This window comes from Brachyhypopomus gauderio, chromosome 1 (genome assembly GCF_052324685.1).
Source record: "Brachyhypopomus gauderio isolate BG-103 chromosome 1, BGAUD_0.2, whole genome shotgun sequence".
Classification (NCBI taxonomy): domain Eukaryota; kingdom Metazoa; phylum Chordata; class Actinopteri; order Gymnotiformes; family Hypopomidae; genus Brachyhypopomus; species Brachyhypopomus gauderio.
In genome coordinates, this window is record NC_135211.1 from 17,901,125 (window position 1) to 17,928,709 (window position 27,585).

General features: G+C 44.7%; 2 protein-coding genes across 16 annotated transcripts in view; both read right to left on the reverse strand.

The window, feature by feature from the left end:
* The window catches only part of slc9a5 (solute carrier family 9 member A5), a 28,051-nt gene extending 17,435 nt beyond the window's left edge, over nucleotides 1–10,616 (reverse strand). For all 4 annotated transcript variants that reach the window (XM_077000324.1, XM_077000314.1, XM_077000331.1 and 1 more), the window contains exons 1-3: nucleotides 9,923–10,616; nucleotides 1,929–2,231; nucleotides 1,608–1,771 (exon numbers count right to left, since the gene is read on the reverse strand). In XM_077000324.1, coding sequence (XP_076856439.1) covers nucleotides 1,608–1,771; nucleotides 1,929–2,231; nucleotides 9,923–10,211 — 756 coding nt within the window. In that variant the 5' untranslated portion in view covers nucleotides 10,212–10,616. The remainder of the gene's footprint in view (nucleotides 1–1,607; nucleotides 1,772–1,928; nucleotides 2,232–9,922) is intronic.
* A 128-nt stretch (nucleotides 10,617–10,744) lies between these two features.
* Nucleotides 10,745–27,585, reverse strand: part of fhod1 (formin homology 2 domain containing 1) — a 41,241-nt gene continuing 24,400 nt past the window's right edge. For 3 of the 12 annotated variants that reach the window (XM_077000219.1, XM_077000277.1, XM_077000287.1), the window contains 18 exons: nucleotides 26,209–26,289; nucleotides 25,233–25,256; nucleotides 24,251–24,301; nucleotides 22,975–23,111; nucleotides 20,927–21,043; nucleotides 19,125–20,059; nucleotides 17,473–17,628; nucleotides 17,169–17,351; nucleotides 16,656–16,775; nucleotides 15,475–15,636; nucleotides 14,980–15,170; nucleotides 14,576–14,768; nucleotides 14,231–14,396; nucleotides 14,001–14,060; nucleotides 13,673–13,747; nucleotides 13,204–13,371; nucleotides 12,108–12,181; nucleotides 10,745–11,971 (listed from right to left, as the gene is read on the reverse strand). In XM_077000219.1, coding sequence (XP_076856334.1) covers nucleotides 11,945–11,971; nucleotides 12,108–12,181; nucleotides 13,204–13,371; nucleotides 13,673–13,747; nucleotides 14,001–14,060; nucleotides 14,231–14,396; nucleotides 14,576–14,768; nucleotides 14,980–15,170; nucleotides 15,475–15,636; nucleotides 16,656–16,775; nucleotides 17,169–17,351; nucleotides 17,473–17,628; nucleotides 19,125–20,059; nucleotides 20,927–21,043; nucleotides 22,975–23,111; nucleotides 24,251–24,301; nucleotides 25,233–25,256; nucleotides 26,209–26,289 — 2,920 coding nt within the window. In that variant the 3' untranslated portion in view covers nucleotides 10,745–11,944. The remainder of the gene's footprint in view (nucleotides 11,972–12,107; nucleotides 12,182–13,203; nucleotides 13,372–13,672; nucleotides 13,748–14,000; nucleotides 14,061–14,230; nucleotides 14,397–14,575; nucleotides 14,769–14,979; nucleotides 15,171–15,474; nucleotides 15,637–16,655; nucleotides 16,776–17,168; nucleotides 17,352–17,472; nucleotides 17,629–19,124; nucleotides 20,060–20,926; nucleotides 21,044–22,974; nucleotides 23,112–24,250; nucleotides 24,302–25,232; nucleotides 25,257–26,208; nucleotides 26,290–27,585) is intronic. The other 9 variants (XM_077000295.1, XM_077000251.1, XM_077000307.1 and 6 more) reach the window with 7 other exon arrangements.

The window sequence follows — 27,585 nt, forward strand, 5'->3', positions numbered from 1 at the left end:
AAGTGTTGGGGTTGGGTTAGGTTGAGGATAGGGTAGGGTTAGTGTTGGTGTAGGGTTAGGGTTTGGCTGGGGTAGGTTTATGATAGGGTAGGGTTAGGGTTGGGGTTTGGAGGAATTGTGGAGCTGTGAGAGCAGGTGAAGCAGGAGTTATAGAGAAGGAGGAGGAATGTTGAGAAAGATTGTTTCATGGGCAAACGGGTGAAGCCCAAAGCCCTGTCTGCATGTGACCCTAACCCTAACACAGGAAGCAGGTCAGCACAGCCACACAGTCCAGCTAAAGGGAGCTACACATCAACCTCACTAAATAGGCTGTAGTGACTAATGACTCAGCCCTAGGGCCATATTTTATCACAGTCACTAATTGTGTACTCTCAGTAATTGCAGTGTAGTAATACAATCAATACTGCAGCATGAAAAATGACAATCCCTAGACTCCCTGATGCTGCTTGTAACCACAAAACAGGTTTATATGGGTATTACAAGTACAGCTTCACTGTTTTAAAGCTTATAGGATCTTCCCTACTAACAGGTCATTATAGTCCTGCTGCTTACGCCAGTACATCAGTATCGTTTCTGGAAAGAAACGTTTACATTTCATGCATCTTGTAGACAGACATTATTATCCAGAGCAGTTTATAATTTCAATCATGTTCTAGAGGTTGTCAGGTGTGGCGTTAGGAGTTCTGCCCAAGGACCCTTATTGGTATCACATACAGCACTTGCCTGGATGGGGATTGAACCCCAATGTGCCACAGGAGATGCTGTGTTGTTATCCACCATGCATATAAACCATGATTTGCTCAAGCAAAATCATTCAAAATCACTATGTGAAAGAAACCTTGATGAGTCAGAATATGTAGAGTAGCAAGACCTCTAGATATCTAATCACTACAAAAAGAGACACTTTCTGTGCTAATTTAACAGTGAGGATTTTTGATAACAGCTAAACAGCAGGTACAGAAGCCTGGCTCATCTGATCTTTCTGTAGCCCACTGCTTTTTTAATACATTATGCAAATGCATGCACTATATTGCTTTAAAGGAAAGATCAAAGGGAAATTGGGCCTTCGTGATGCCAAAACCATGTCAGGACAGAGTTGCCATAACGACCAGGGACCAGACTGGTGAGGGTCGAGGGAATAAGTGGTCAGAAAAAAGAAGAATGCTCGTTTTATTATATAATTTCTATGTTTTCCAACCACAAAGAAAGTCTGTTCACATACTTCCAGCACAAGATTAGTCACGGGGACACGAGTAGGTCAGCACTGTCAGAGAGCAGTACATTCCAGTTTTACAATTCTATGACTTCTGTATTCGCCGCTGGTGAATTATAATGATGCTGTGTGTGATCGCTTTTGTGCTCTCTCCTTTAAATGACTTTAAAGAGAAAACTTTAAAGGAGAGCACATTAATCCTGGTCCCTTACTCCTGCAAGGACCCTACACTCAAACCAACCCACCACAACCCATTCAGTGGTCTTGAGCAGCAATTATGAACACACTTGACCTTTTGATGTTCACTGCTGTACCGACATTTTGAGGGTGACAAAACACACATATGAGGAGATGCTGCAGGAGCAGGAGCTATGTGGGAGGTCGTCTGACTCACCACTGTGACTGCGTCATTGAGGAGTGACTCGCCAAAGACGATGATGAAGAGCATCTCGTTAACGTGGACTTCCTCAAACACCGCAATCACCGCCACAGGATCCACCGCTGAGATCAGAGCGCCAAACAGCAGGAACTCCATTAGACCTGCCTCCACTCTGTTATCTACACACACACACACACACACACACACAGTTATCCTAACGATAAATACTCCCTTGTATGCATGCTTGTGAAACGGTGGTCTTCATAGCTGAGAATGGGACACACATTGGCTTATACATGCAGTCCGATGTGCTGATCCCATCCCATAATAACTCACCAATCACCCCTGCCAACTTGACTCCATAGAGACAGAACCCTGTGCAGAAAGCATTCCACAGAGTCCCCACAACCGCATACATCAAGATGGCTCCGAGGTTGTCGAAGAAGAGGCGGGCCGGCATAAAATACCCAGCATCCCCCACTATTGTGGGCAACAGGAAGAGGAAGAAGAGTCTGGGGTCCAGCTGGTAGAGCTGTCTCTTGCTGGTGATGAGGACGATGCCACCCAGGATCAAGCCCAACAGAATGAGCATGCAGCTCTCCGGCACCACCGTGGTGAAGCGCTGGGACAAATGGAACACTGCAGGGGGCAGAGAAGCAAAGCATCACATACCAACAACTTTAGAAGCAGCACAGGGCCAAGCGCCATGCATGCTTCATACTGATGCACTGTTGCTACAACCACTGGGCACGATGGAGGATTCTGAAAAAGTATTGCCCAAAACCATTAGATTAGTGGTTCTGATTGTTCAGAGTCTGGCTACACTTGTATAAGGTTACACTTCATCTGCATAGGATTGAAGAGTCGTTTGTGTATTTCATCACATTCCTCCCACTTAAACTATACTTCCTCTGTAGATTATGGAATCTTGGGTAATATCTTTATCTTCCACTTCAGACTGGTTTAAAACAACTGCTGCTGCCCGGCAGCTGTTTCTAAATAACCGAGCAACAGCCGTGATGCCTAGTGCCATTACATGAAATGTCTCACAAATAAACCCAAACAGGATTAAAGAAACTGATTTGCACTGACAATAAGGAGTTTCTGAAACGACCTTGTTTAAAGAGACTGGCCCTTCTAACAGGAAAACCTGGGAAAGAAACAGACGCACATAACTGTGAATCCTGGAATGAGACCAGGAGTGAAACCTGGAGTGAAACCTGGAATGAAACCAGGAGTGCATACAGAAAGGCTGATGCTTTCAGGTGGAGTCTGTCTTTCAGCTGCAAGGACACAATTTTGATTATTCAAAGTAAACTTGAACTTGTTTAAAAATAAATAAATCATATTAAAGAAGGATTCATTTTTCTTTAAATCTTTCTGACTTTTCAAGGAATAGCATAAGGGAATTGTGGACAAGCTGTCCCTGTTCTTCACAAGACCCAGGGAAAAAAAAACCATCTAAAAAGGGTTTGGAGGATCCTCAGGGTAATAGCAATGCTGGCGTCTGTTGACACTACATTTTCATTTCGGACATAAGCATGCAGTACTGGGTTCTATCTCTTTTAATTTATATGGCATTTTTTTCAGAGTGGAGACCAGCTGTTCAACGTCAGCCCACACTGGAAAGCCAATTCAAAACCACAAGAGGGAAAGAAAACCTGTGAGACTACGAGAGATGCCAGGATAGAGGGGCGGGCTCGGGTTTGTGTAGAGATAACCCAAACCTGCACACAAGACACAACGAGAAGAAGAAGGCCTAATGAGGGAATGGTTTGATGAATGTTAATTTGCAGCACACTGCTAATGTTCTTTTACATGTAATAAGAGCCAGCGTAAAGAAGAACCAAACAGAAACCAACATAAACCAGTTTATGTTCTGTACAGCAGCAGTAATTGTGTTTGCAGAATAAAAGCTCTAATGCCATTTGAGGCAATATAAGGACTGAGGGTGGGACCATATGTCTGCTCAGCCATAACCACCAGAGCATAACCAGACAGACAAAGAGGGCAGTTAGAGGTGCACCATACAGTGTTAGTTAATCATTATGGCAGTATGATATGGCCACTTATCCCAATAAACACTAATAAAATGCAGAGGTTTCTGTTGCGTGGGCACACTGAAGAATCTTCAGCAAGTAGAGTGTCTCCTGCCTGTTTCTAAGCACAACTGCATTATTGGAAAGATTTGTTAATTTCCGTTTTCAGTTCTGTAAATTATCCATAACCAAAATAGAATTAATCTATTTCACAATTCATCTATTTCTTCATTCATGTATTTGTCATTTCATCCATTTCAATATCCATTCATAGACGCACTGTTGTAGCTTTCAAAGAATTGGACACTTTGAGTGCAACAGCAATATCAGTGACTGACACAATCCAACGGAAGAGACCTCCAAAAGACCAGCCAATCAGAGCACTCCGTGCACTGGCGGTCTGAAGAAGTACCTGTGCTAAGATCAGCCCAGGTTAATCCCTGCATCATTAAATTAACCAGTGAATGTTGGGAGATGAAGGAGTCAGGATCCAGACTCCCATATACACACTGCATTTCAAAATGCACCTCAAACACCACTCGACCTCCCATAATCCACTTCTTGTTGTTTGTTATGTATTCTTGGCAGGGGGGTAGGAGTGGCTAGCAGGCAAGGTCTTCTGGATGTTAGTGGTGACGTTTCTGCACACTCCTCCAGTCCCAGCCCCTGCATCTGATACATATGCTACGAGGACGGGGCCAAGAGCTACATCACAGTTCAAGGAAGGGACACAGTAGTGCAAAGTATGAGAGAGAGGGAGAGAGAGAGGGAGTGAGAGAGAGAGAGAGGGAGTGAGAGAGAGAGAACATAAAAGGACATGTAACTCTTTCACTATTACAGGAAACCGTGTGGTGTAGAAGCACTATTGTAGAAGTACTATGCCTTCTGATCCTTCTCAGGCTAGAGTAAGGTTCAAACTTCCTCACTGCAGGTGAAAATATGTGAGACGGTGATATAAAGTTGAACATTACTGAAACTCACACAGAGATTCCTGATGTAGCACCACAAAGACCTCCACAATATCGTCTGACTCAACAGCCCCAAGCCTGCTGAAATTGATTTCATATTTCTTGCGATCACACAATTTCCCCCTCATAGCGAAATTTCCTGATTGGTCAATGCTGCCTGACCATGTCATAATCCTTATCTGGCTGAGCCCAAGACAGTCACGGAGACTTTATTTCCATCTCTGTACAACTGTTTGAGATATTTTGATGTAAACCCCACAGTACATGCAAAAATGCTTAAAAAAACAATGAAGAAAGATTCAGGTAACCCAACATTGATTCAGTTAACCAAATGTGATTCAGTTAACCCAATGTAATTCAGTTAACCTAGTGTGATTCAGTTAACCCAATGTAATTCAGTTAAACATATAATTCAGTAAATCTAGTGTGATTCAGTTAACCCAATGTGATTCAGTTAACCCAATGTAATTCAATTAAACATATACAATTCAGTAAATCTAGTGTGATTCAGTTAACCAAATGTGATTCAGTTAACCCAATGTAATTCAGTTAAACATATATAATTCAGTAAATCTGGTGTGATTCAGTTAACCAAATGTGATTCAGTTAAACATATAATTCAGTAAACCTATAGTGTATTTCAGTTAACCGAATGCAATTTAGTTAACCCAATGTAATTCAATAAACCTAGTATGATTCAGTTAACCGAATGCAATTAATTTAACCCTATATAATTCAGTAAATCTAGTATGATTCAGTTAACCGAATGTAAGTCAGTTACCCCAATGTGATTCAGTTAACCTATTTTTCTTCAGCTGAATTCAGCACAGACTAGACATGGCCTTCAATTCAAAATACATCAGGCTGCAGTACAGTGCTGGTACATGTGACTGAATAAGTCATTTATAATCAAAACCAACTGAATCAAAACCAGATTCAGATGCAATTTATATTCCAGAGATAGAGTAGAAATATCCAATTAGGCCCAAGAGAAACTAATGTTTTAAACCTGGATTTAAAAATATCCTAATTTGGGGCACATCTGAATTCCTGTAGGAGTTAGCTCCAGAGTTAGTTAGGAGTTAGCTCTAAACGCTTCATCATACTTGGATTGAACTCTGATTTCCATAAACTGGCCTGTATCCATGAGCCTGACAGATCTACTGGGTTTATGCTCTTTGAGCAAATCAGAATGCATTCTGGGCTTCATCCATTCAGTCATTTCTAGATGACTTTCTAGTGGTGACAGAAAGACATCCGAGATCCAAGATGACCCACAGGTCCCTGTCTCAATGCTGAGATGAGCAGAGGGAGACAGGGCAAAAGGAGACAATAAGAAAGAAATAACAGATCCTGAAGGCAGAGGTGGTTATCAGAGCAGGGAAGACAAGAAAAGGGGTGAAAGCTGATGTAAAAGAAAGAGAGTGATGAGAGAATCTGATGGCAGCAATTATTAATGCTTTCATAGAGTGATTAGAGCACAACATACACACACACACACACACAAAACCCTTCCATGGACACATCAGTCACCCCTATTGTGAGTCATTTATGAGTACAGAAAAAGGCTCCTCACACACACACACGCACATACATCATACTGTGCAAATGCAAACACACATGCAATCTTTCATCCCCTTCTATACATATACACACATGCACACAAATAATAGAGGAGACCTTCACATTTCTATTAAACCTTAAAAAGTATGGTTTAAGACAACCGTAACAGGTTTAGGGAGAGGGAGGGAGAGAGAGAGAGAGAGAGAGAGAGAGAGAGAGAGAGAGAGAGAGAGACAGAGAAAGAGTAGAAGAGAAAGAGAGAGAATGGGAAAGGGAGAGAGAGAATGAGGGAGAAAAAAATAACAATTTTTATTCATGTTCAGCCTCAAGCAGATATTCACAAACGTGCCCAGTTCTCTGGAACAAGCAATTCATGCCTTCAGTCTGCCTCCTCACACCAGCAGACGAATAATGCAGAGTCCTATTAAAAAGCCACCTGCAATTTAAAGGCCTGATTAAGCAAACCCTCTCCCCTTTATCAGGGCAAGCAACAGGGAACAGGACAACATCTGCCCAATTTCTCCCATCCTTTATGAAGAGCTTTATATAAGCATGGACAGAGGTCACGTGTATTAAGGTGATGTAAACTGATTTGGGATCAGTTTGGGTTGATATTTTTTATTTGACAGGCACTTTGATTTGAATGAGATCTGGGGAGTCTGTGCCATATCAACACCCTGAACTGTATCATATTCCTCAAACAATTCCTGAAAAACAACTGCTGAAAGAGGCCACTTCCATCAGGGAATACCATTATGGAATTTGGCCTGCGACTATTCGTGTCACAATAATATCTACATAAATACATGCAAGTTTCCCAGCAGAATAATACCAGAACATTACACTGACTCTGCTGGCTTACCTCCTTCTTCTTCATCTTTATTAGTGTATTCTGATATCATCGCTTCCCCAAACAGCACACAGGATGTAGAAGATGTGGTTCATCAGACCATACCACATTCTTATACTGCTACATGGTCTAGATCTGACGCTCATGTGCACACTGTAGGTGCTTTTGGCACCAGCCAGGGGTCAGGGGTCACCATGGGTTGTCTGTCTGGTCTGTGTCAGTGGTCATTCTGCCTGGTCCCAGTTCCAGGAAGCTGCCATGCACTTTGTTTGTTCTGACACTTTTCTATCATAGCCAGCATGAACTTCAGCAGTTGGAGCTACAGTGACTCTTCTGTGGAATCAAACTAGACGGACCAGGCTTCACTCCCCACATATTGGTACGCCTTGAACACTGCTGAAAATGCTCTAGAGCTGAAGTATTATGGGATGTGGATCACTCAGATATCAGATGCCAGCATATAATATTTATATTTGAATTTGCTATTCTGTCAGAGCCTCAGGTCTTAAATTAATGGGCACTCCCACTCAGATTCTCCACAAGACCAGCCACCGATCAGCACCCAGTCAGCTCTACCTGGGCAAAGACAGGAAATTCTGGCCTTCCTTTTACAGTAATTTCTGTAAATTCTGTCATTTCCTCAAAGTTATTTATTGGTCCATATGTGTTAACATACTACAGGCTTAAATGTTGTTTTTCATGCCTTTGTAATTTTGTAATATATTGGGAAATCCACATCACAGACACCAAAAATATTTACACTAGTGTAAAGACAGTATAACACACTAACACACCAAACTCACATCCAGACCCAACACCAAAGCCAAAGAGTAACTTTAACTTACACCTTTAACAGTACAACTAAACACCTGAAAGATTCTATACATTATCTCTTTCATGATAGGTCAACCAGTAGAAGTGTGAACAGCAGGTACTGAAATTCAGTTGACAACCCAGCAGGTGCTTTGGGTGCATTTGGGTACATTTTTGTGCAGTTTTTCTCCCAGTGCAAGGCAAATATTACCTCAGAAGTTGTGTGCTACTGCCTGAAGGAAAGAGACTGTAGAGATTTTCCAAATAAAAAATATCTCAGCTTGGTTCTTGAAATCAGAGTGGGCCAAACGCCCAACCTACACCCACACAGGCAAAGCAGCTCGTCCACAGCACACTAACCAAACAGGCCTGGAGGTTATGAAAAAGGACGTCGCCAAACACTAGTGAAGCAGGTAATGGAGACCAGGAAAAGTAAGACCAGCTTTGAGCACATGCTAAATCTAGCGCCTGTGTTATGTTTTAAGTACTCGTTTCACAGACGCAAAGCAGCAGAGGTCCACAGGAGACAGAAGGCAACCGTCTCCCTGCATCTACAGCAGTCCACCAGTGTGGGCTCTTGCTCTGCCAATATTCCTCCGCTCGTGTGTGCCAACATCACGCCAGTAAAGCAGGAGTAAGGCATGGATCTTCTGTTGAGATAATGGGTCTTTGCTTAGCTGTAACATTAGCAACAATATGTTTTGCTAACCAGTAAACTTGATATTAAAGCTAGATATGAATGCTGCGTAAGGTGCATTAAGCTACAAAAGTATATTCATAATTTTAGGGGGGCATTACAGGGGTTACGCAGCATATTAGTGTGCTGTCTGCAAGAGAGAAAAACAGGATGTTCCACAGAATGTGTTAACACATGTGCAAGTCCACAGAATGTCTTTCAAGTTGAAAACAGGTCGTCAGCATCTGCGAGATGGAGGCATAGAGCAACGTGGGAAACGGTAAAAAGGTCAGATCAAGTGCACTGGGGGCAGAGTGGCTGACAGGGAGTCCATTTAGAGAAATAGGCAGTTCAAGTTTTCAGACATAGGGAGATTCCATAGCAGTGCAGCAAAGGTGGGGGCTTATACCCAGGTCATACTATAAAGGTGGGGGCTTATACCCAGGTCATACTATAAAGGTGGGGGTTTATACCCAGGTCATACTATAAAGGTGGGGGCTTATACCCAGGTCATACTATAAAGGTGGGGGCTTATACCCAGGTCATACTATAAAGGTGGGGGCTTATACCCAGGTCATACTATAAAGGTGGGGGCTTATACCCAGGTCATACTATAAAGTACAGGTGGAAAAGTGTCTGTTTCAGAGACCTGCACACAAAGCTACAGAGTAAAGTAGTGAGGCTTTTGTGTATTCTCTCCAGAGCGCTCTGTATTTTTATTTGCTTTTAATAAAAGGTTAAAGACAAAACTGCTGGTAATTTGCTGATGGTGTACATGAACCAGGGCCAGAGCGATGTCTGGCCTTGTTACAGACAGGACCTCAACCAAATACAGCGACCCCGATAGGTGACGATGAGACATGATGCGTTAACATAGTATACGGACAGTAGTGGCTTGTTTAAAAAACACCCAGCATGGCAAGAACACTGAGTTGACTGTACACCAGGGGCAGGACACAGGGGCTCCCAGCCATAGTGGGAAGGACCACCTAGGGTGGAAAGTGACTAACTCTATAGACGTAAACAGTGTGGTATTGCTCTCGTAAATAAACATATATCTCGCACTTAATGAAATGTAGCATATTTGCGGAACCGCTGTGATCAACTAGTGTTTGTAATAGAAGACAGAGCGCCTCACACACACACACACACACACACACAGAACCAGCGCTGGGAGGAAGTGTGTGAGAAAGACGCGACGTTCATCACAGAGCCAACAGTGTATTTAATGGGACACACAACTTTTGACACTTCATTTTTAAAAAGAGCAGCAAGATATTAATTAGTAGCCTATTTAATGTGCTACTGCTAAATTAGGACGCATGGCAACTTACAAGAGAAAACAACCCGTTTAAACAACTTTTATACCCGACAGCGATTTAATTTGAAACAAAACATGTGAGACGTTGATGTTGACTTACATATTTTGGCCACAGTGGCGACCAGGAGCCAAAGGGCGATGATGTACGGGGTCTGCACGTAGCTCCATTCCCACTGCACTATCTTATAACCTCCTCCGTGGTGAGATGCTCCCTGGTCCTCAGTGGTCGTGAGCGGTTCCGAGCTGGCGGGCGCCGCGGCGGGATGCGCGTGCTCCTCTGGACGGTACCGGGAGGGAGTTCGGGAAGGCAGCGGTGCCTCCTTTACGTAAAGGTCGGTCACCGTCTCTCCCACGGAATACACGAGTAACAACAAAGTGCAGAGCATCATCTTTTCTCCGGGTTTAACGGTCTGTCACCATCTTTTCTTCTGTATACGCCGTCATGATGACGAGACCCCGGTGGGACGCGCGGTCACCCGTGTGCACCGACACCTCGCCGGTACCTCGGTCCGTTCGGCGTGTGCAGGCACGTGACCCGGCGGAGCGCCAAGTCGGTGTTAAAGAGCCATCACACACGGTACACTTCACCTCACAATCCTGGCTAATCATAACCCCGTCTCCTACATTTCCTGGTTAACTCAACTATGACAAACGTCATTCGAGGTGAAATTAAAACTTGAATAAATCACCGCGACCCAATGAAACCACGGAACCGATCGGAACCGGTATGTTATGTAAATATGCACTACGAAGAACTCACGAAACGTGGCCAAGCTTTAGGACGTGCCAAAATAACCCGAAGGGACTCCCTCATTGGGAGTATGGATTGTGCATTTTAATCGCGCCCCCATGAGGAGAAAACTAGGATTTAAAACCACATCTTGGTGTTTCAGACAAATAATATTAATTCAAACAAACAAAATACCTGTTAAAATACTTTATTCTTCAAAGCAAAACAAAATCATTCGCATTCAGAGACTTATTTAGAGGCCTTTTCCATGGTCATACATTAGAACGCCTAAGGATAAAAACACTGTTTATAAGATCTTCATGTGCCTAAAATGGTGACGGTAAGAACAGTAGAGCATACCTATAGTGATACCTTCAGTATGAGAACACATGCATTACAAAGTTTAAGATCTGAAAGGTACCACACAGCATACCAAGAGAGAGAATGTAAAAATACTGCAAGATCACCAGCTAGACTTCCTCTGTGCAAAAAGCAGCAGCTATAACATCATTTAGACACCTGTAACAAATGCAGTTTTTCCACTGTGCTTTTTATACTTTTCACAACATGTGACTTGGAACTAAAAGAAACGAAATCAATCCACCAGGTAGTCAGAAATCAGTTGGTTTAGGAGAGAGAGAGAGAGAATGGATTAATTAGGACAGAGCCAATACATTATTGTCTTGGTTGAGTAGAGACACCCTTCACCTGTGCAATGTGAATCTTTGAGTGGACTTAACTACTAGAGATCAAACATAAGGGTGCTGTGCCCATGACCTAGTGTCTATAAAACAACCTATCTAAAGACTGTGGAGATACATGATAGGAGGGAGAAAAAAAAAAACAGAAAACCATCACACACACACACACGATCACGTGTTACTGGTTTACAAAACTGACCTCATATCAATGTAGATCAACAAGTTTAACAAATATCTACTTCTATATGAACATGGCAGACCAGTCTAGAGCCAGACTAAAATGTTTCTCTTTGAATGCTACAGAAGAAAATTCTTAATATACAGTTCAAAATCCCCACAAAAACTTAAACACCTGTACAAATTGTTCTGCAAGAAAATACATTACTGTAGTACAATATATATAAATTACATTAAAAAACCTTGTCTGGTGTTTAACACTTGAAATACTTCAGGTACCAATGACAACATTAAGCCAGACAACTATATGTAAATTGTGCTTTTCTCTCAAAAGAAATAAATGTCTCTTACAAAATTTGTAAAACAAACTTTAGCGTTTTGAATTCTCTCAGTTCTGACAGTGTTTCTTTCCTCTGCCAGAATAATGACGGGTTTGTGTGTGGCGACCCCTCCCCACATCACCCAGCAGGGCCACAGACACCGGGGCTCCACTCACAAGTCTCCCAAGTCCATCTCATAGTTCAGACATGTCTCCTGGGGCCTGTACAAATTGAGCATCTCAGAGTAAGTGCACTGACCTAGGAACAGTCACCACCCCCTCCCCCTCCCCATAGTGCTGTATTCATCAGGACATAACGCAACACTTGATCCTGGATCAGCTCTCTGGCATCTCATACTTTCTCTGTAGCTTTGTTGAGGCCCAGCGCCTGCACCACCTCCATGCTGAGACCACTCTTCAGAGTCCTCCGCACTGCAACACACACACACACACACACACACACACACACACACGTGATGCCATTACATTTTTGCAGATGCATTATTAGAGGGGACCTAAAATAGGCCCCTGTCTTTACTGTTCACAGCAGAGCCTACTTCTCTACTGTCAGGCTGTTCATCACAGCATGAAGGGAAGAACACACACAACAGCTGCAAACAAGCCCAATCTGGCAGAGATTTAGGAGCCTTTGAAAACAGAGCCAACACACCAGCCTCAATTAAGTCTGCTTTGCACACAGCTACATCACCAACTCTAAATACCAACAAATACAATAAAAATTATATACATCTTTCAATATGAAGACACCAAACAGAGCTTTCACATACAAATATGCAACCAACCACCTTAACAAATATCTTAAAAAAAAAAAAAAAAAAAAACTAATGAAAAATAAGATGACTGGAAAACTGTGATTAAATTAGTCTAAATTATGAACTAATGGGCATTAAATTTCAATTACAATACATGAACAAAAGCTTGACTCTTAGCTCTGAGCTATCTGTTTTAATCTGCTGTAATAGCCAACAGCAAGCCAACATCTAGCAGTTACCATAGTGAAATTTTCACTCATTAACATGTCATGCTTAATAGTACGTAAATCAAGATATAGGCTGTGTTCGAAATAGCCTACTACATACTACTGGTGTACTGCTTGGGTCCCAAATCAGTATGCGAATAAAAATAACTTTTCCTTGAAACATCCCCGGATGACATACTACTTCCGCAAAATATTCCAGTACACGAACAGCGCTATCTTTGTAGTGTACTGCATCCCATCGTGCAATGCTACGTTAACGTGACCCTGCAGTATGCTTTGCTTTTGTCGCATACTGGAAACTGTACTACATACTACTACGAGGACCAGTATCCAGTATATACTGAGTGCAGTATGCAGTAGGCTATTTCAAACACAGCCATAGTCACTATTCCTTCAGCCAGTGGACCTTTCCTGCAAACTCTGAGCAAGACATCTTTAATTTTTAAATACTCACATGATTTCCTGTTCACCCGCGATCGTTTTCGTGTTTTAGGGCTGGACCCCCTCTCTGTGGGATTATGGGTAACAGACTTGACCAGTCGATCCATGATCTCATCTGTTGCATCATCTTGCGAACTTGTGCTGTCCTCTTTGCCTGCATATGTTGGACTAATTCCTAAACCTGTGTAGCAACATTATGAACATTATGCTTCTTCATATTGTGCATTAACAGAGAATGCCTGTTCAGGACAGAGCAAGCAGCGAATGGGGAAAGACTAATGAAAGAGAGGCTGTACCTCCACACCATTTAAAACACCATCCTCCTCCTGCCCCTCCTCCACATTCAAATTCAATCAGTTTAAGTTGTTAGGACACACGACACAGTTAGTCCACAACACCTAAAAACCCTTCTAGCGTTCATGCCCATGACATTAACTATCAGAGCACACAGCGTCTCATTTTGCATGCTGCCAGCACTATACCTTCACCAATTACGTCCTGTGTGTCTAAGCTCTCTGCTGCAGAATCAGGTAAACCCTCACCATAATCCAGCTCCTCTGGAAGACCAAACAGGCCACAAAGCTGAACATCTTAAAGCTTAAAGCCAGCGTTCTGAGTTCTGTACAGTAGGTGGTGCTACTGAGCACATACAGTAGATGTATTTGTGAAAAACACAAAGATAACGGAGGAAGCATCTTTTACTGCCTCTCGTCAGATAGGAGAAAAGCATGTTAGCACACTCGGCTTTAAAATCCTTTTACTCAAAGTTCCTTATGCCCACACACCACAATCATGCAGGTCACGGTCTACCTTCATCATTAGAGTCAGTGGGAGAAGTGGGAGAAACAGGGGAACCAGCTGTCACCAGCTCTGTTCGGTTGAACATAAACACAGTTAAAACCCTAAACGTATTCGGTCCTTAAATACAAGGACAAATACAAATTTTTAAAAGCAGCACTTTTTAACAGAAAAACATGTATGATTTCTAACTAACAGAGCCAGCTCTCAAGGTTGTTGTGAGGTTGCTACTTCCTGCTTACTTCGTACAGCCCGCGAGCGGCGTGGCTTGATGTTGTCGTTGTTGGCTATGAGAAGATTCTTCATGTTCTCATGCTCCTCTTGGGTTGGTTCAGCTTCTGTTGTCGTGGAAACAGGGGCGGGGCTATCCTGGGTCATGAACGGGACAGCTCCAGAAAATTTCTCCGTCTGAGAGAACATCATTATATATGTTATACATCATTATAATGCTAACGTTAGCATTCGTTAGTTAGAGACGGGGCAGCACAGGGATGCAGGCTTGTTCAGCCCAAAGGCCTGTGGGAGGTGCAGGGTGGAGGCGTGTGGGAGGTGCAGGGTGGAGGTGTGCAAGTGCCCGTGGGCCTCACCTCCGTGATCAGCTTGCCGCGCGTCTTGGTACGCTCCCTGTTGGCCGCACGTTTGCGTTTCTGAGTGAGGACCCTTTCTCGGGTTGTGCGGTACTCCAGGGAGAACTCGCTAATTATCTTGCAGAACTGGGTTATTTTGATGTCCCGGACGGAGTATGACGGTTGACCCAGGTACAGGAGGAACGAGTGAAATCTATGGAGTAGAATCACGTGCTTTGATTACTCTCTAGTTCATAATTAAACGGATCAAATTATTTTCTTCTTTTAAATTTCAACACAATGTCTGGTTATTAGTACTCAAGAACTTGTTCTCCATCTAGACAGAAAAGACCAGGCAAAATGTCTGTAGGGTTCAAGCTTCATGCCCTTTCTTTTCCAGACACCTTGCCAACATATCTCATTACCTGTTGATGATGCGTCGGTGAACCACTTTTAGAATGATGATCCTTTCTGTGCAATCTTTGAGAAACTCAGTCATCCTGTTCTTCAGCTGGAGTTTGGTCTCATGTTTGGCCATCACCTTTAGGTTGTCCCATGACGTTTTACACTTCCTCTCTAGCTGAACCAGGCTGTCAGACAGCTGCTCAAAGTCCACCTGAGAGACAGACAGGAAGAGAATCAGACAGATCACCTGTACCTATACATACCAGGAAATACCATCAATATGGTCTGGATTGATTTTTGAAGCAACATTGATTAAAATCTTGCTATACAGAACATGTAAGACAAAACTGCATATACAAGAGAAGGCTATTCTCTTATTCATACTATTTTTGTACTTGTAAGATGTACTTGGAGAAATGGTTCTACAGGAAGATCTAGAAGATGCATACAATGTGTAGATCTAATAAAGGCCATCATAAATAGTACTTTGACGTGTGAGAAGGTGAGTGACGTACTTTAGCAGATCGGGTGATTGAGGATATTTCGGAGTAGACATCAGTGGTGTCTGGGTAATTCTCCAACACAAAGTTACAGCAGTGATGCAGCAGAGACTGTCTGTGGACAGTGTCCTTCACCTCGGTCACTTTCTCCAGGTAACTCAGCTCAAAGCCCTTTGCCTGGAGACAACACAGGAGACAGGTGTAGAGACAATTAAGTGTGAAAGGATCAACTGGAACAAAAAAAGTTCTCTTCTTGAACTTTGCACAGATGCAAATGAGCCAAAAATAAAATTAAATATGAATAAAAGAAATGGGTCTCCCTGTTTGTTGAAAAGGTTAAACGAACAGTTCATTTCACCTCTTTTGGGAGCTGAAATTGAGGAGTTGAAAATGAAAACCTGCATGTGTGTTTGTGTGTACGCTGCAGTCTCCAGTGATAAAGTCACACTTGATGCGTCTTTAACTGAAGCTGCCAAGTATCCAGTAGCATTAATATTCAACATGTCCAAACATGCTTGCGAGTCACAATGCTAATACTATGTTGTAATTGAGATGGCATAAAATAAGCCCCAGGCAACCCTTTGCCGGCACTCTACCTGGGTGATTTTGGTGAGCTCTGGCAGTGGACGCACTACAGACTAGCTCCATCTATTGGTATGCCTTACAGTGCCTTCATTTTTAATAGAAAGAAATGTCAAGGTTATAAAATGACCTCAGTTCTTAGGAAATTGAACCACGGATGAGGATCGATATGGCCAGAGCACCACTGAGTTCTTGGCCCTCATGAACAAAGCTACAGATATACCCTGAGAAACAGCCAGTTAATATGCAACTAGCTATACCTAGCAACACCATAGTATAGCCAAGCACCATAGCAGGGGCACACTGTGATTTTGCACAAGCACAAAGTTAAAACCAAAATAATTAGAAGCAGCTTCAGTCTCCAGACTCATCATCCAGTGTGTTGACGAGGCACATACGTATCTGCTATACAGCAAGGGTTTCAGCCAGGTGGGGGAGCTGCCCTGATCCACCCACAGGCCAGTGTGCAGACAGCAGCATCACGGTACCATGGCAGGCAAGTCCTGCTGTTTAGATGTATTTCATCCTAGAATGGGTAAGGATGTGGGGACGCACACGTCTGACACCACACGCGTCTCAGTGGACTCAGCTGAGGTGAGAGACACTCCACTTACGCTGGAGCTGTTGAGGAAGTTGCCGATGGCCAGAAGGGTTGCCAGGATACGCTTGAAGGTCTTATTCTTGGCCAGCTGCTCCATGCCGAGCTTCAGGTCAAACAAGGGCTCAGCAATTTCCTGTAGGCCAGAGGAAAGCAGGGAACAGGTGCCAGTCAAGACAATGAACCAATGGGTGTGGGCTACAGCCAGGAGCACCGCCCAAGTCTCAAGTCAGAGGACTTCACTGTAAAAAAGAACTAACACTCAAAACCACAAACATCTGAAAAGATGTATCCATCAATTCATTTTTAACTTTGCTGTCCCACACCTTGGAGAAAGCACAGGTGTCTATGTCTACGGTAAAGAGGACATGAAACAACTAAGGAGGTTATCTGAATGTCCTGTGTGCGCGCGTGTGTGACGGCCCCATGCATGCAGACACAGGTCTCTGAAGCCCCAGTAAACGTGTGTGTGTGTGTGTGTGTGTGTGTGTGTGTGTGTGTGTGTGTGTAATGGTAAAGACGCAGGCACCTTCTCCAGGCTCTCATAGTTGAGTTTGAAGGACCAGAGCTGGAGTCGCGCTGCGAGCCCACTGATGGAGGCCAGGGTGAAGAGGAACTGCTCTGCTGTGCCCAGCGGCACATCGGGACTGGCCAGCTGAGCCTCCTGGATCTTCTGCTTCTCCTCCTCCGTAGGGGTCATGGTCAGGATTTTCTACGCACACACACACAAACCAGCAGTTTAAAACTTAATATTCCTGCTCTATCTGCCTCTGACAAAGTAACTTGGGAAAGTGTAAAAGCACTGCCCTCTTGTGGATAAAGTGGTGAAGTACCTCAATCCCTTCTTTGCTGATGGCAAATTCATCAAAGTTGAGAATGGCGGATTTGATGACATGTACAGCAGGTAGAACAGTCATGCCAATGTTGATGGCGTTGCTTCTCTTTGGATCAAGCACATGGATTTCAGGCTTCTTCACTTCAGCACCTTTCTGAAGAACCAAAGAGAGAGAGAGAGGAGTGAGGTGTTGGAACCAAAGAGAGAGAGAGAGAGGAGTGAGGTGTTGGAACCAAAGAGAGAGAGAGAGAGGAGTGAGGTGTTGGAACCAAAGAGAGAGAGAGAGAGAGGAGTGAGGTGTTGGAACCAAAGAGAGAGAGAGAGAGAGGAGTGAGGTGTTGGAACCAAAGAGAGAGAGAGAGAGAGGAGTGAGGTGTTGGAACCAAAGAGAGAGAGAGAGAGAGAGGAGTGAGGTGTTGGAACCAAAGAGAGAGAGAGAGAGAGAGGAGTGAGGTGTTGGAACCAAAGAGAGAGAGAGAGAGGAGTGAGGTGTTGGAACCAAAGAGAGAGAGAGAGAGAGGAGTGAGGTGTTGGAACCAAAGAGAGAGAGAGAGAGAGGAGTGAGGTGTTGGAACCAAAGAGAGAGAGAGAGAGAGGAGTGAGGTGTTGGAACCAAAGAGAGAGAGAGAGAGAGGAGTGAGGTGTTGGAACCAAAGAGAGAGAGAGAGAGAGGAGTGAGGTGTTGGAACCAAAGAGAGAGAGAGAGAGAGGAGTGAGGTGTTGGAACCAAAGAGAGAGAGAGAGAGAGGAGTGAGGTGTTGGAACCAAAGAGAGAGAGAGAGAGAGGAGTGAGGTGTTGGAACCAAAGAGAGAGAGAGAGAGGAGTGAGGTGTTGGAACCAAAGAGAGAGAGAGAGAGGAGTGAGGTGTTGGAACCAAAGAGAGAGAGAGAGAGGAGTGAGGTGTTGGAACCAAAGAGAGAGAGAGAGAGGAGTGAGGTGTTGGAACCAAAGAGAGAGAGAGAGAGGGGAGTGAGGTGTTGGAACCAAAGAGAGAGAGAGAGAGGGGAGTGAGGTGTTGGAACCAAAGAGAGAGAGAGAGAGGGGAGTGAGGTGTTGGAACCAAAGAGAGAGAGAGAGAGGGGAGTGAGGTGTTGGAACCAAAGAGAGAGAGAGAGAGGGGAGTGAGGTGTTGGAACCAAAGAGAGAGAGAGAGAGGGGAGTGAGGTGTTGGAACCAAAGAGAGAGAGAGAGAGGGGAGTGAGGTGTTGGAACCAAAGAGAGAGAGAGGAGTGAGGTGTTGGAACCAAAGAGAGAGAGAGGAGTGAGGTGTTGGAACCAAAGAGAGAGAGAGGAGTGAGGTGTTGGAACCAAAGAGAGAGAGAGGAGTGAGGTGTTGGAACCAAAGAGAGAGAGGAGTGAGGTGTTAGAAGCGACGCAACGGGACGCTCACTCCAGAGCGCTTTTTCATCTCCTGTGTTCTGCCAATAATAGGCTTGAAAATTATCAAGTGCAAAATAAGGCCTCTTGAAAAATAAAAAGTTGGAGTCATGTCTGCTGAGACTGGCTCTGGTTGGTCTCAGCAGACATAAAATCATCAACTGAATCAAAATGACTCTTTAATTTCTTACATTAATCATGAGCCCAGTTCCTAAAAGCAATAATTCATTTAATTTCATACCACATCTTTACTTTTTTTTTTTTCAGGGTACCTTTGCAACAGGAAGGTCCTTTGCCTTGGATTCAAACAGATGTTCCAGCTTGTCTGTATCCACGGTGACCTTATCTAGCGACGCCCACACAGTGCCCCGCCCAAACTTGCATTTCTTGGGACTGTCGGGCTGTTTAAGCTCCTTCCAGAACAGTTTGACCGTTTTGCGTTTCTTGGCAAACGCCATGTCCAGAGAGGGGGGAGGGGAAGAGGCCACTCCTGGGGGAGGAGGAGGGGGAGGAGCTAGTCCAAGGGGAGGTGGAGGAGGAGGTGGGGGTGGAATTAGTCCAGGGGGTGGAGCTAACCCAAAGGGAGGTGGTGGGGGAGGAGGAGGAGGAGGAAGAGGAGGGAAACCAGGCCCTGGAGGTGGCGGGATCCTGTTGGCCACGGCCGTGTCGAAAGTGTCCATGTCCAACACGTCGAGGTCCTCTTCCTCCAGCAGGTCGGAGAAGTCCAGGTCTTTGATGCGCAGGGCCCTGGAGCTGGGCTGCAGCTGCCCCCACGCGTCCTGGTTGTCTCGGGTGAGCGGCGTCATCATGGTCTTCTCCAGACTCCGCGAGTGTGTCTCAGCGTCGATGCTGCACTGCGGTCGCAGACCCCGCTGCTTCTGCTCCTCCGCCAGACGACCGCGTGCGGCCTGGGCGCTGCCCTCCAGCCCCTCTAGCGCCACCTGCCTGGGGGCGTCTTGGCCAGCCTGCGAGGAGCACAGCTGCAAACTGGAAAGGCGGCCAGCCAGGCTGGAAATGCCCAGGTCCTCCACCCTGATGCCTCCTAGGGCGTCCCTGGCCCCGGAGCTCTTTAGGGGCCCCAGGTCATTGCTGGGGGTGTTGGAGTTGGAGGACTTTGAGTAGAGCATGTCCAACATGAACTTCCTGTCGTTAGAGAGGGTGCTGTGCTGCTCGGCCACGTTGCCCTGGCTCTGCACACTGCCCCCTGCTGGCGATAGGAGAGAATAGCAAATAATGCTGTAAAACAGTTGAAGTATGCTGACTGAGCAGTTAGAGCTTCTCATACAGTATTCAGTATTAATTTAAAAGGTCTAATTCCTGAAATCAGGTTATACAGCACTGGTTAAGGGACTTAAGTATTAATTGTACAAGTGACAGAGTGCATCAAATAAATTTATAACTCTTATAAATTTTATATTGTTTTAAATTCTGCCTTTCACACTAAAACGTAAATTGGAAGGTGAGTTTTGAGTTTTGGATCAAGCTGGTGTATGTCAATAAAGCAAAATTAAAACCCCCCTTTTATAAAGATGACACCTTTAGAGCCCACCGTTCAGAGAGCTTGGCTAAAACTAGCACTGGCAGGACTGAAGCAGCCCACCTGTAACAGCCCCAACATGTGTGCAAACCTGTGGACTTGAACAAGCAAGCGTCTTAGCCCCTCCCTGCCACCCAGCAGTCTGACTGACACCATCACTCCAGACCCCAGTTCATCCCACCAGTGAAAGAAGATCGGAATCCGGAACAGGAAGATTCCAATCTAGATCCCTTACAGAAAACTGTTTACACGTCTTGTCTGCCTCCTTCGGCTAATTTTCACTCCCTTGACACTAGACTCCATAGCAGCAGGGTCATTTGGAACTGAGGTCCACTAAATGGAGAAATAGAATTGGCCCCAAATCCTCAAAGACACAGGAGGAAAAATATTTTGGTTTAAAATTAGAGCTCTGGGAAGGAGTAACAGCTGAGCTGGAAGTGAAAGGGGCGGATGGTGAGACAGGTCATCCTGATCTGTGTAATACAGGAAGATGATGAAGTGGTCTATTACAGAGTGCGAGAGCCAGAGATCTCTTGCCTGGTTCATTGTGGCGGGCTGTCTGTGGTTGTTCAGGCTGCTCCAGGAGGGACTCTTCACCGGAGTCTCCCCCTGGAGACTGGGGCTGCTGGTCACCACTGAAACCCGTCCCTGCATCTCAACACACGCACACGCACACGCACACACGCACACACGCACACACGCACACACGCACACACGCACACACGCACACACGCACACACGCACACACACACACACACACACACACACACACACACACACACACACACACACACACTATTTTCCTTAGCATACATTACACTTTATGAAAATAGTTCTATGCATTGCAAGATGACTATAAAAGACCACACACCCCAACATAAATTGTCTCTTTGCTAGCAGCATCATTTAGCAAACTACACAGTTGTGAAGCTAGTGCCATGACCCCCCATGTTGTATTTCATTCAGGCCAAACTGAGAGACTTTCCATAGTACTTTCTTTCCATCTTTCTGAAGCCAAATGCCTTTCATGCTCCCAGTGTGTGTGTGTGTGTGTGTGCCCACACGTCTAAGCATGCATGTGAGGTGCCTGGGCTCCAACTGCTCCATTTGGGTCTTTGGCCATGACAGAACGCCTGTCTTAACCGATTGTTTCTCCCACCAGGAGCAAACTGAACTCCCCTCCCATGGGAAATTTTAAATCTGCAACAACAAAAAACAAAACCCACAAATAAAATGGGCTCCGTCCCAAACTCACTCCATAGACCCTTCTCCAGCACCCTCCAAACCCTTTCCAAGCCAAAAATGGGCCCCGTCCCAAATGGCGTTTGACAGACTGGACACTCAGCGGTATAGCAGACGGTTTGTACAGCCAAGTGCAGTGCAAGAATGATGCATTGCTTATGCTCAGCACCCACTCGATCATGAAGGACCAGCAGTGGCACATATCAAACCTTCTGTAATCCAACAGGGGGAGCAGGAGCAGCACTTACAGTATAGGCATCAATTAAGCTGATCCTAGTTCAGTACGTTTACTGTATTCTAAAAAAAACATATTACTTTATCTGCTTTAGATATATTGCCGACTTTCAGCAGACATTGACCATTCCAGCAGCCTGGAATTAATGTTTGTGTACTTTTGCCTTGTCAAAGTTTTCTTTTTACAAGTTCAAGTTCACCTCCCACCCCTCCAAAAATAACATCACCACACCATAAGAAGTGTTTAGGCCATAAAAGCAAGAATCCTAGCACACCCAGGCCAGCAAAGACGCCAAAATTAAATTTCAGTAAAGCACCTACCGTCAGTTTAACCCTCTAAACCATACAGAGGTTGACAAGAGTGTAGACTCAAACATCCTTGATCTCCCTGTCGGACAGCAGATCTTCCAAGGCTGCACTGGGAACTACTGGTGCAAACCACTGGTACTCCTCACTACTTGGTAGACTGCAACTACAAGCTAACGTTTCCACATTCTAATGAGCTGCCTCTACAGACAGAACGTAGAACGATGACTCTCCCAGCTGGGCCTGGATTACATAAAATACCCACCCTCAGCCAATCAGAGCGCAGCCCTCACTGACTTGGCCACACTCACTAGAAAAGCACGCTCAGATTCTAAAAAGTCTAGTCAACTTCCTTATCATTTATCAAACACACACACACACACACACACACACACACACACTATTCAGTGTCTTGCATTACTATCTATGTGTGGTTCTTCCATTAGCCTTTGTAAAAGACAAATAGCAGCTGAGCATCTAAACCTCAGGGCACTGTGACGATACAAACTAGATTACTGCTAGATATTATTACAGACACAAACATTGTACTGCTATTACTGCTAAATATTAGGATAAAACTAATCGGAGTTAAAAACTAGTGCGATAGGATGTGAAAATGAGGGCGAGTCCTGACATCTTAGTGCTCATCTAAGGCACATCAACAGTCACCCACACACCCCCACCCCCACACACACGTACGTCCTGAGTACCAAAGCAGCTAAAAGAATCAGACCAGGTTAGGCTGGACGAGAGTTGCAGAGGGGAGGCGGTACAGACGGATGGCCTGGAGAAGACTGGGTCACCTGAGGCTGGTCCGGCAACTTCACCACAGACGGTGCTGGCGTCCGGATCAGGAGACGACCTCTCTGTAGCCTGTGGGAACCTCCCCTTGTCTCTCTTCTCTCGCTGTGCTGCGGCCAGATGCCGTAAAAACGTGTCTCTGTGAAACGGGCAGCACAGAGAGACCACGTGGTTACGGGGACAGCAGGGTGTTCTGGGTGGAGATGCTTCCCAGAGCCAGTGAAATGGGACGCGTGCTCCACGTCTCTGGGGACATGCAGGCAACATTCAAGCTGTACAGATTTCCTGAATTAGAAGTGATGCCCGACAAAATAAGAGCACTCCATGCAAAGCCCAAAGACAACAAGGCACTGGAAGACTAAATAATAGCCCAGAAGCTGTAGTTCGATCGAGGCTCTGATTAACATCCGTATCATAAGGTTTGATTTGAATCACCTTACAAATCAAAGTTATGACAAATCACTCATATACAATCTAAAACTTTACCCAATTGCTTCCACAAAAAGAAAAAAAAAATACATGGTAACAAAAATAAAATGTAACAATAAAAAGACAAACAAACAAACAAAAAACAACCAGCCAACCAACCACGGATATGACTCAAATATAAACATAGGTTCTATTTACCAAGTCTTTCCCCTAGTTAGCCAAAAACGCCAAGCAGGAGTTCATGCTCAACACATCCACCAGACCACAGCCTGCTCACGTCACTGAGAACCATATATTACAGACCACAGGTCACCAACACCAAAGACTTGAAGGAGCCAGCACGACCCAAGCAAGCACACCCGGATTCTGTTATTCAGAGTACCCACAAAATTACTATTATAGTCTCCTAGCTCTGCTTGGAGAATATGGTTAGATCTGTATAAATCAGTCTTGATGTATGACCAACAGGAAGCCGTAAATATCAGTAACATTCTGTACCTTCATACAAGTTCTCCTCTGAACTGACTAATAAAAACATTGTTGAATCACTTAATGCATTATAATTATTGCACAATATAAAAACCCATTACATTAGATCTGTTTGCCCCTGTACGTTTAATACATTTTACATTTGCAGGGTGTCCTGGTCCTGAACACAGTCGGGACCGGTCTCCTGCCCCATCCATCCCAACTCAGCCATTAGTGGAGAAACCAGAAGGCTGGTCTCGGGTCAGTAGAAAACAGCAATCTGCATCTTCACCACCACCACCACCACCACCATCATCATCATATCATCATGCTGCTTACCACCACCACCACCACCACCACCAGGACTTGAAGTTTACTTACGCATATTTCATCAGAATGGGACGATTTCTATTTTCGTTACAATCCTCAGAGCTGGAGAGAGATTTCAGTTCACCATTAACTCACTCATTACTCAGAAGACATAGATGAAAACTGTCCACTCCATCACATATACTTAAGTAGATTTACTTAAATAAAGACTTAAATATACAAGCGCGCGCACACACACACACACACACGCAAGTTTTCATGCCATTAAACAAACTGACAGAACCAGAGAGAGAAACCTACTAGATTAATCATCCATTGATTGTTTGAATGTCTAAATTCAAAAGAGCCTCACAATAAATTAGTCAAACAGATCGGAATAGACCAGACCAGACCGACCACTGACCAGACCAAGAGACAGAGGGGAAGCTACATTTAGACTGAAGAATGTGTGATTTTTTATGCGAATACCTGACATTAACTCACAAAAAAACCAAAACAAAAATATATCTGACAAAATATAAATCACTTTTCTACAGTTAATTCCAGACAAAATTAGACAAACTGCAGCTCTCTGCAATGGTCTCCAAGGAGATAAAGTCAACTATGAATGGAAGGGTAACAGACTGAGAAACACTTCACACATCCAGTACAAACAAAGAATAAGGATGAGAGAGAGAGAGAGAGAGAGAGAGAGAGAGAGAGAGAGAGAGAGAGAGAGAGAGAGAGAGAGAGACAGACAGACAGACAGACAGACAGACAGAGAGAGAGGGGGGGGGGATGAGACAGGATGCAACTATGAAAGTTAGAGGGATGACATTAGGCATCACACTTATCAGAAGAGGTGAGCATACAACACACAGGAGGTAGTCATCCGTTTGAGGAGGGTGGAAACCCATTATTGCACATTCCATGACGATCGCTGGCTGAGCGCCCCCTCATTCACCTTCATCTGTCCCTACAAACGTGTAAGGACTAACCCTTACTACTCACACCACTGAAGGGCTCCAGTCACAACTGTGCCACAGTTACTCACCAAAGAGTGTCTGCCTCGTGCAGTCTGAGAAAAAGGAGAGGAAGGGGAAGAGAGAGAGAGAAAGGAAGAAGACAGAAGGAATTTTGGAAACCACAGTAGCAAAGAAAATAATTAGGAAGCACACACACACACACACACACACACACACACACACACACACACACACACACACACACACACACACACACACACACACACACACACACACACAGCACTGATGGACAGAGACAGTGTACAGGTCTTGTAGACAGGCAGACAAAGAAATTGCACAGATACGGTGGACCTGGACAAAGATATTGTTCAGGTATTGAGGACAAACAAAGAGACACCCACTCCCACAGATGAAAATAAAGGACAGGTCTATCCACCTGCTCACAGAAGAAACATGAGACAGACTTTATAAGATGAGCTTCACTTTAAGAGAAGTTTTTTAAACCCCCTGACAGTGGTTCTGGGGGCGGAGAGCACACACCTATGTATTCTCTTCCCCCAGTACCACACACAGGCTGAGACGCTGCATACCAGAGCAGAGCAAACCCTACCTGACCCTCAGTACGTCATGCATAAAGTCATCACCAGGTCTGCAGCCTGGTCTCCACTCCTACAAACTCACTATTCTGGTTCAGCGTCTCCAACATCAACACAGACACAGTCCAACAATTCAGCAAGTTCCCACGTCAAAGGTGTTAAAGACCTAATGTGCGCTTGAAACAAACAAAACTGCTTTCCTGTCTCAATCAAGCATGTTACCTTACTCCAGCTCCAACACTACACCCTGGTTAACCAGCCCAGGGCAGCAGAGCAGACGTATCCCTTGTGTTACTCCAGCTCTCTAACGCCCCACTCTCGAGGCCTGCCTCTTTCCCTCCTTCTCCTCCCCGGTTTCTTTACTTTTTCATTACTCTTCTCTCCACCCTGCAGTCCTTCTCTACGTGTCCATCTCGGAGTTAGGGTTAGACACGCGAGTGATACTCACTTAAAGAGACCTCTCTCCTCTGGGCGGTTCTGGTTCAGTTCAGTCTGGTTTTCCTCAGGAGGCGCGTCTGTGGAACTCACACTGAAGGCAGGCAGTAAAAGAGCGCACACACACACACACACACACACACACACAACAGGAGCTTAGCAAACGGAACAGACAATTCAAACTTCACACAATTTAACCAAGTTACAAGGACATTTTTGCTCGAGTGTATCTGTTGATGCAGTCTGATGCACTGTAGCTCTGCACATGATGACAGCCTCACCAATCTTACACACCAGCAGTGATGAAATCACAAACTCTAAACGCATCAGAACAAAATGCAACTTAAAGCACAATTTAAGGTCAAAACCAAAATGCAACAGAAGAAACTTTTAGAGCTGCCATAAATTCATCGTGATGGAGTAGGTTTAATTCCCAACCAACTCCCCACCTGCATATTATGTACTCCCCCTCCCCCCCCCCCCTCTGCCCCCCCCTCCCATACGGAGTGTTCTGGAATGCAGTGCCACTGGCTGCCGTGCTTCTTTCAGGGCAGGTGGACATCACTGCAGTGCAGAATTGAGCGTCTCACTCACGGACTGTATATATAAGTGGACTGGACGACGCGAGTGAAAAGTGAAGCCTCCGTGAGTCAGCTGCCCTCTAGTGGCTGTCTGCAGTACAACTTTTAACCCCGCCCATTCCCATGTAAGTGAACGGGCCGGACGAGAAACTTTGAATTTTTATTACACGTAAAATAAGTTTTTTTATAAAAAATTGTATGTTGTCAATTCTATAACATCCCATTGCGTTAGTATCTCTCCCAGTGATTTTCTCTATGATACAGATTTTATAGAAGTTATTAAGTGTTATTTAAAGGGGTGTGGCGATAAGGTGATTGACAGTTAATAGCTGCGTTGGTTGACATCTAATAAAAGTTTCTATACTGGTGGGCGTATCCTAACGAATGTCGGGGCGGAGATACGGTCTCTGGCGGAGATACTGTCCTGCCTACCGGTTCTAATGCGCATGCTCTGGCTCCAATTTTCAAGATGGCAGCGTCCGTGCGGCCATCTTGGTGGCTTCAAAAACTCATAATGGGAGTTAACGGTGACGTACCGTCCATTATATATACAGTCAATGGTCTCACTCAACAGCGGCTCTGCTCCAGCACAGAGAAGCCCTGTGCTTTAAAGAGCTGTAAACCCCAGTTAGTGCACGCACATGCGCACACACACACACACACACACACACACACACATGCACCCACACACGTCTTCTGAATTTTTTTAAAGAAATAGCAGCCTGCTATGAGATTTGTTTCTCTCTCACAACTCCATGAAGATTCTTCCATTATTTTGCTTTTAATTACATTTCCATGGTAGCAAATGA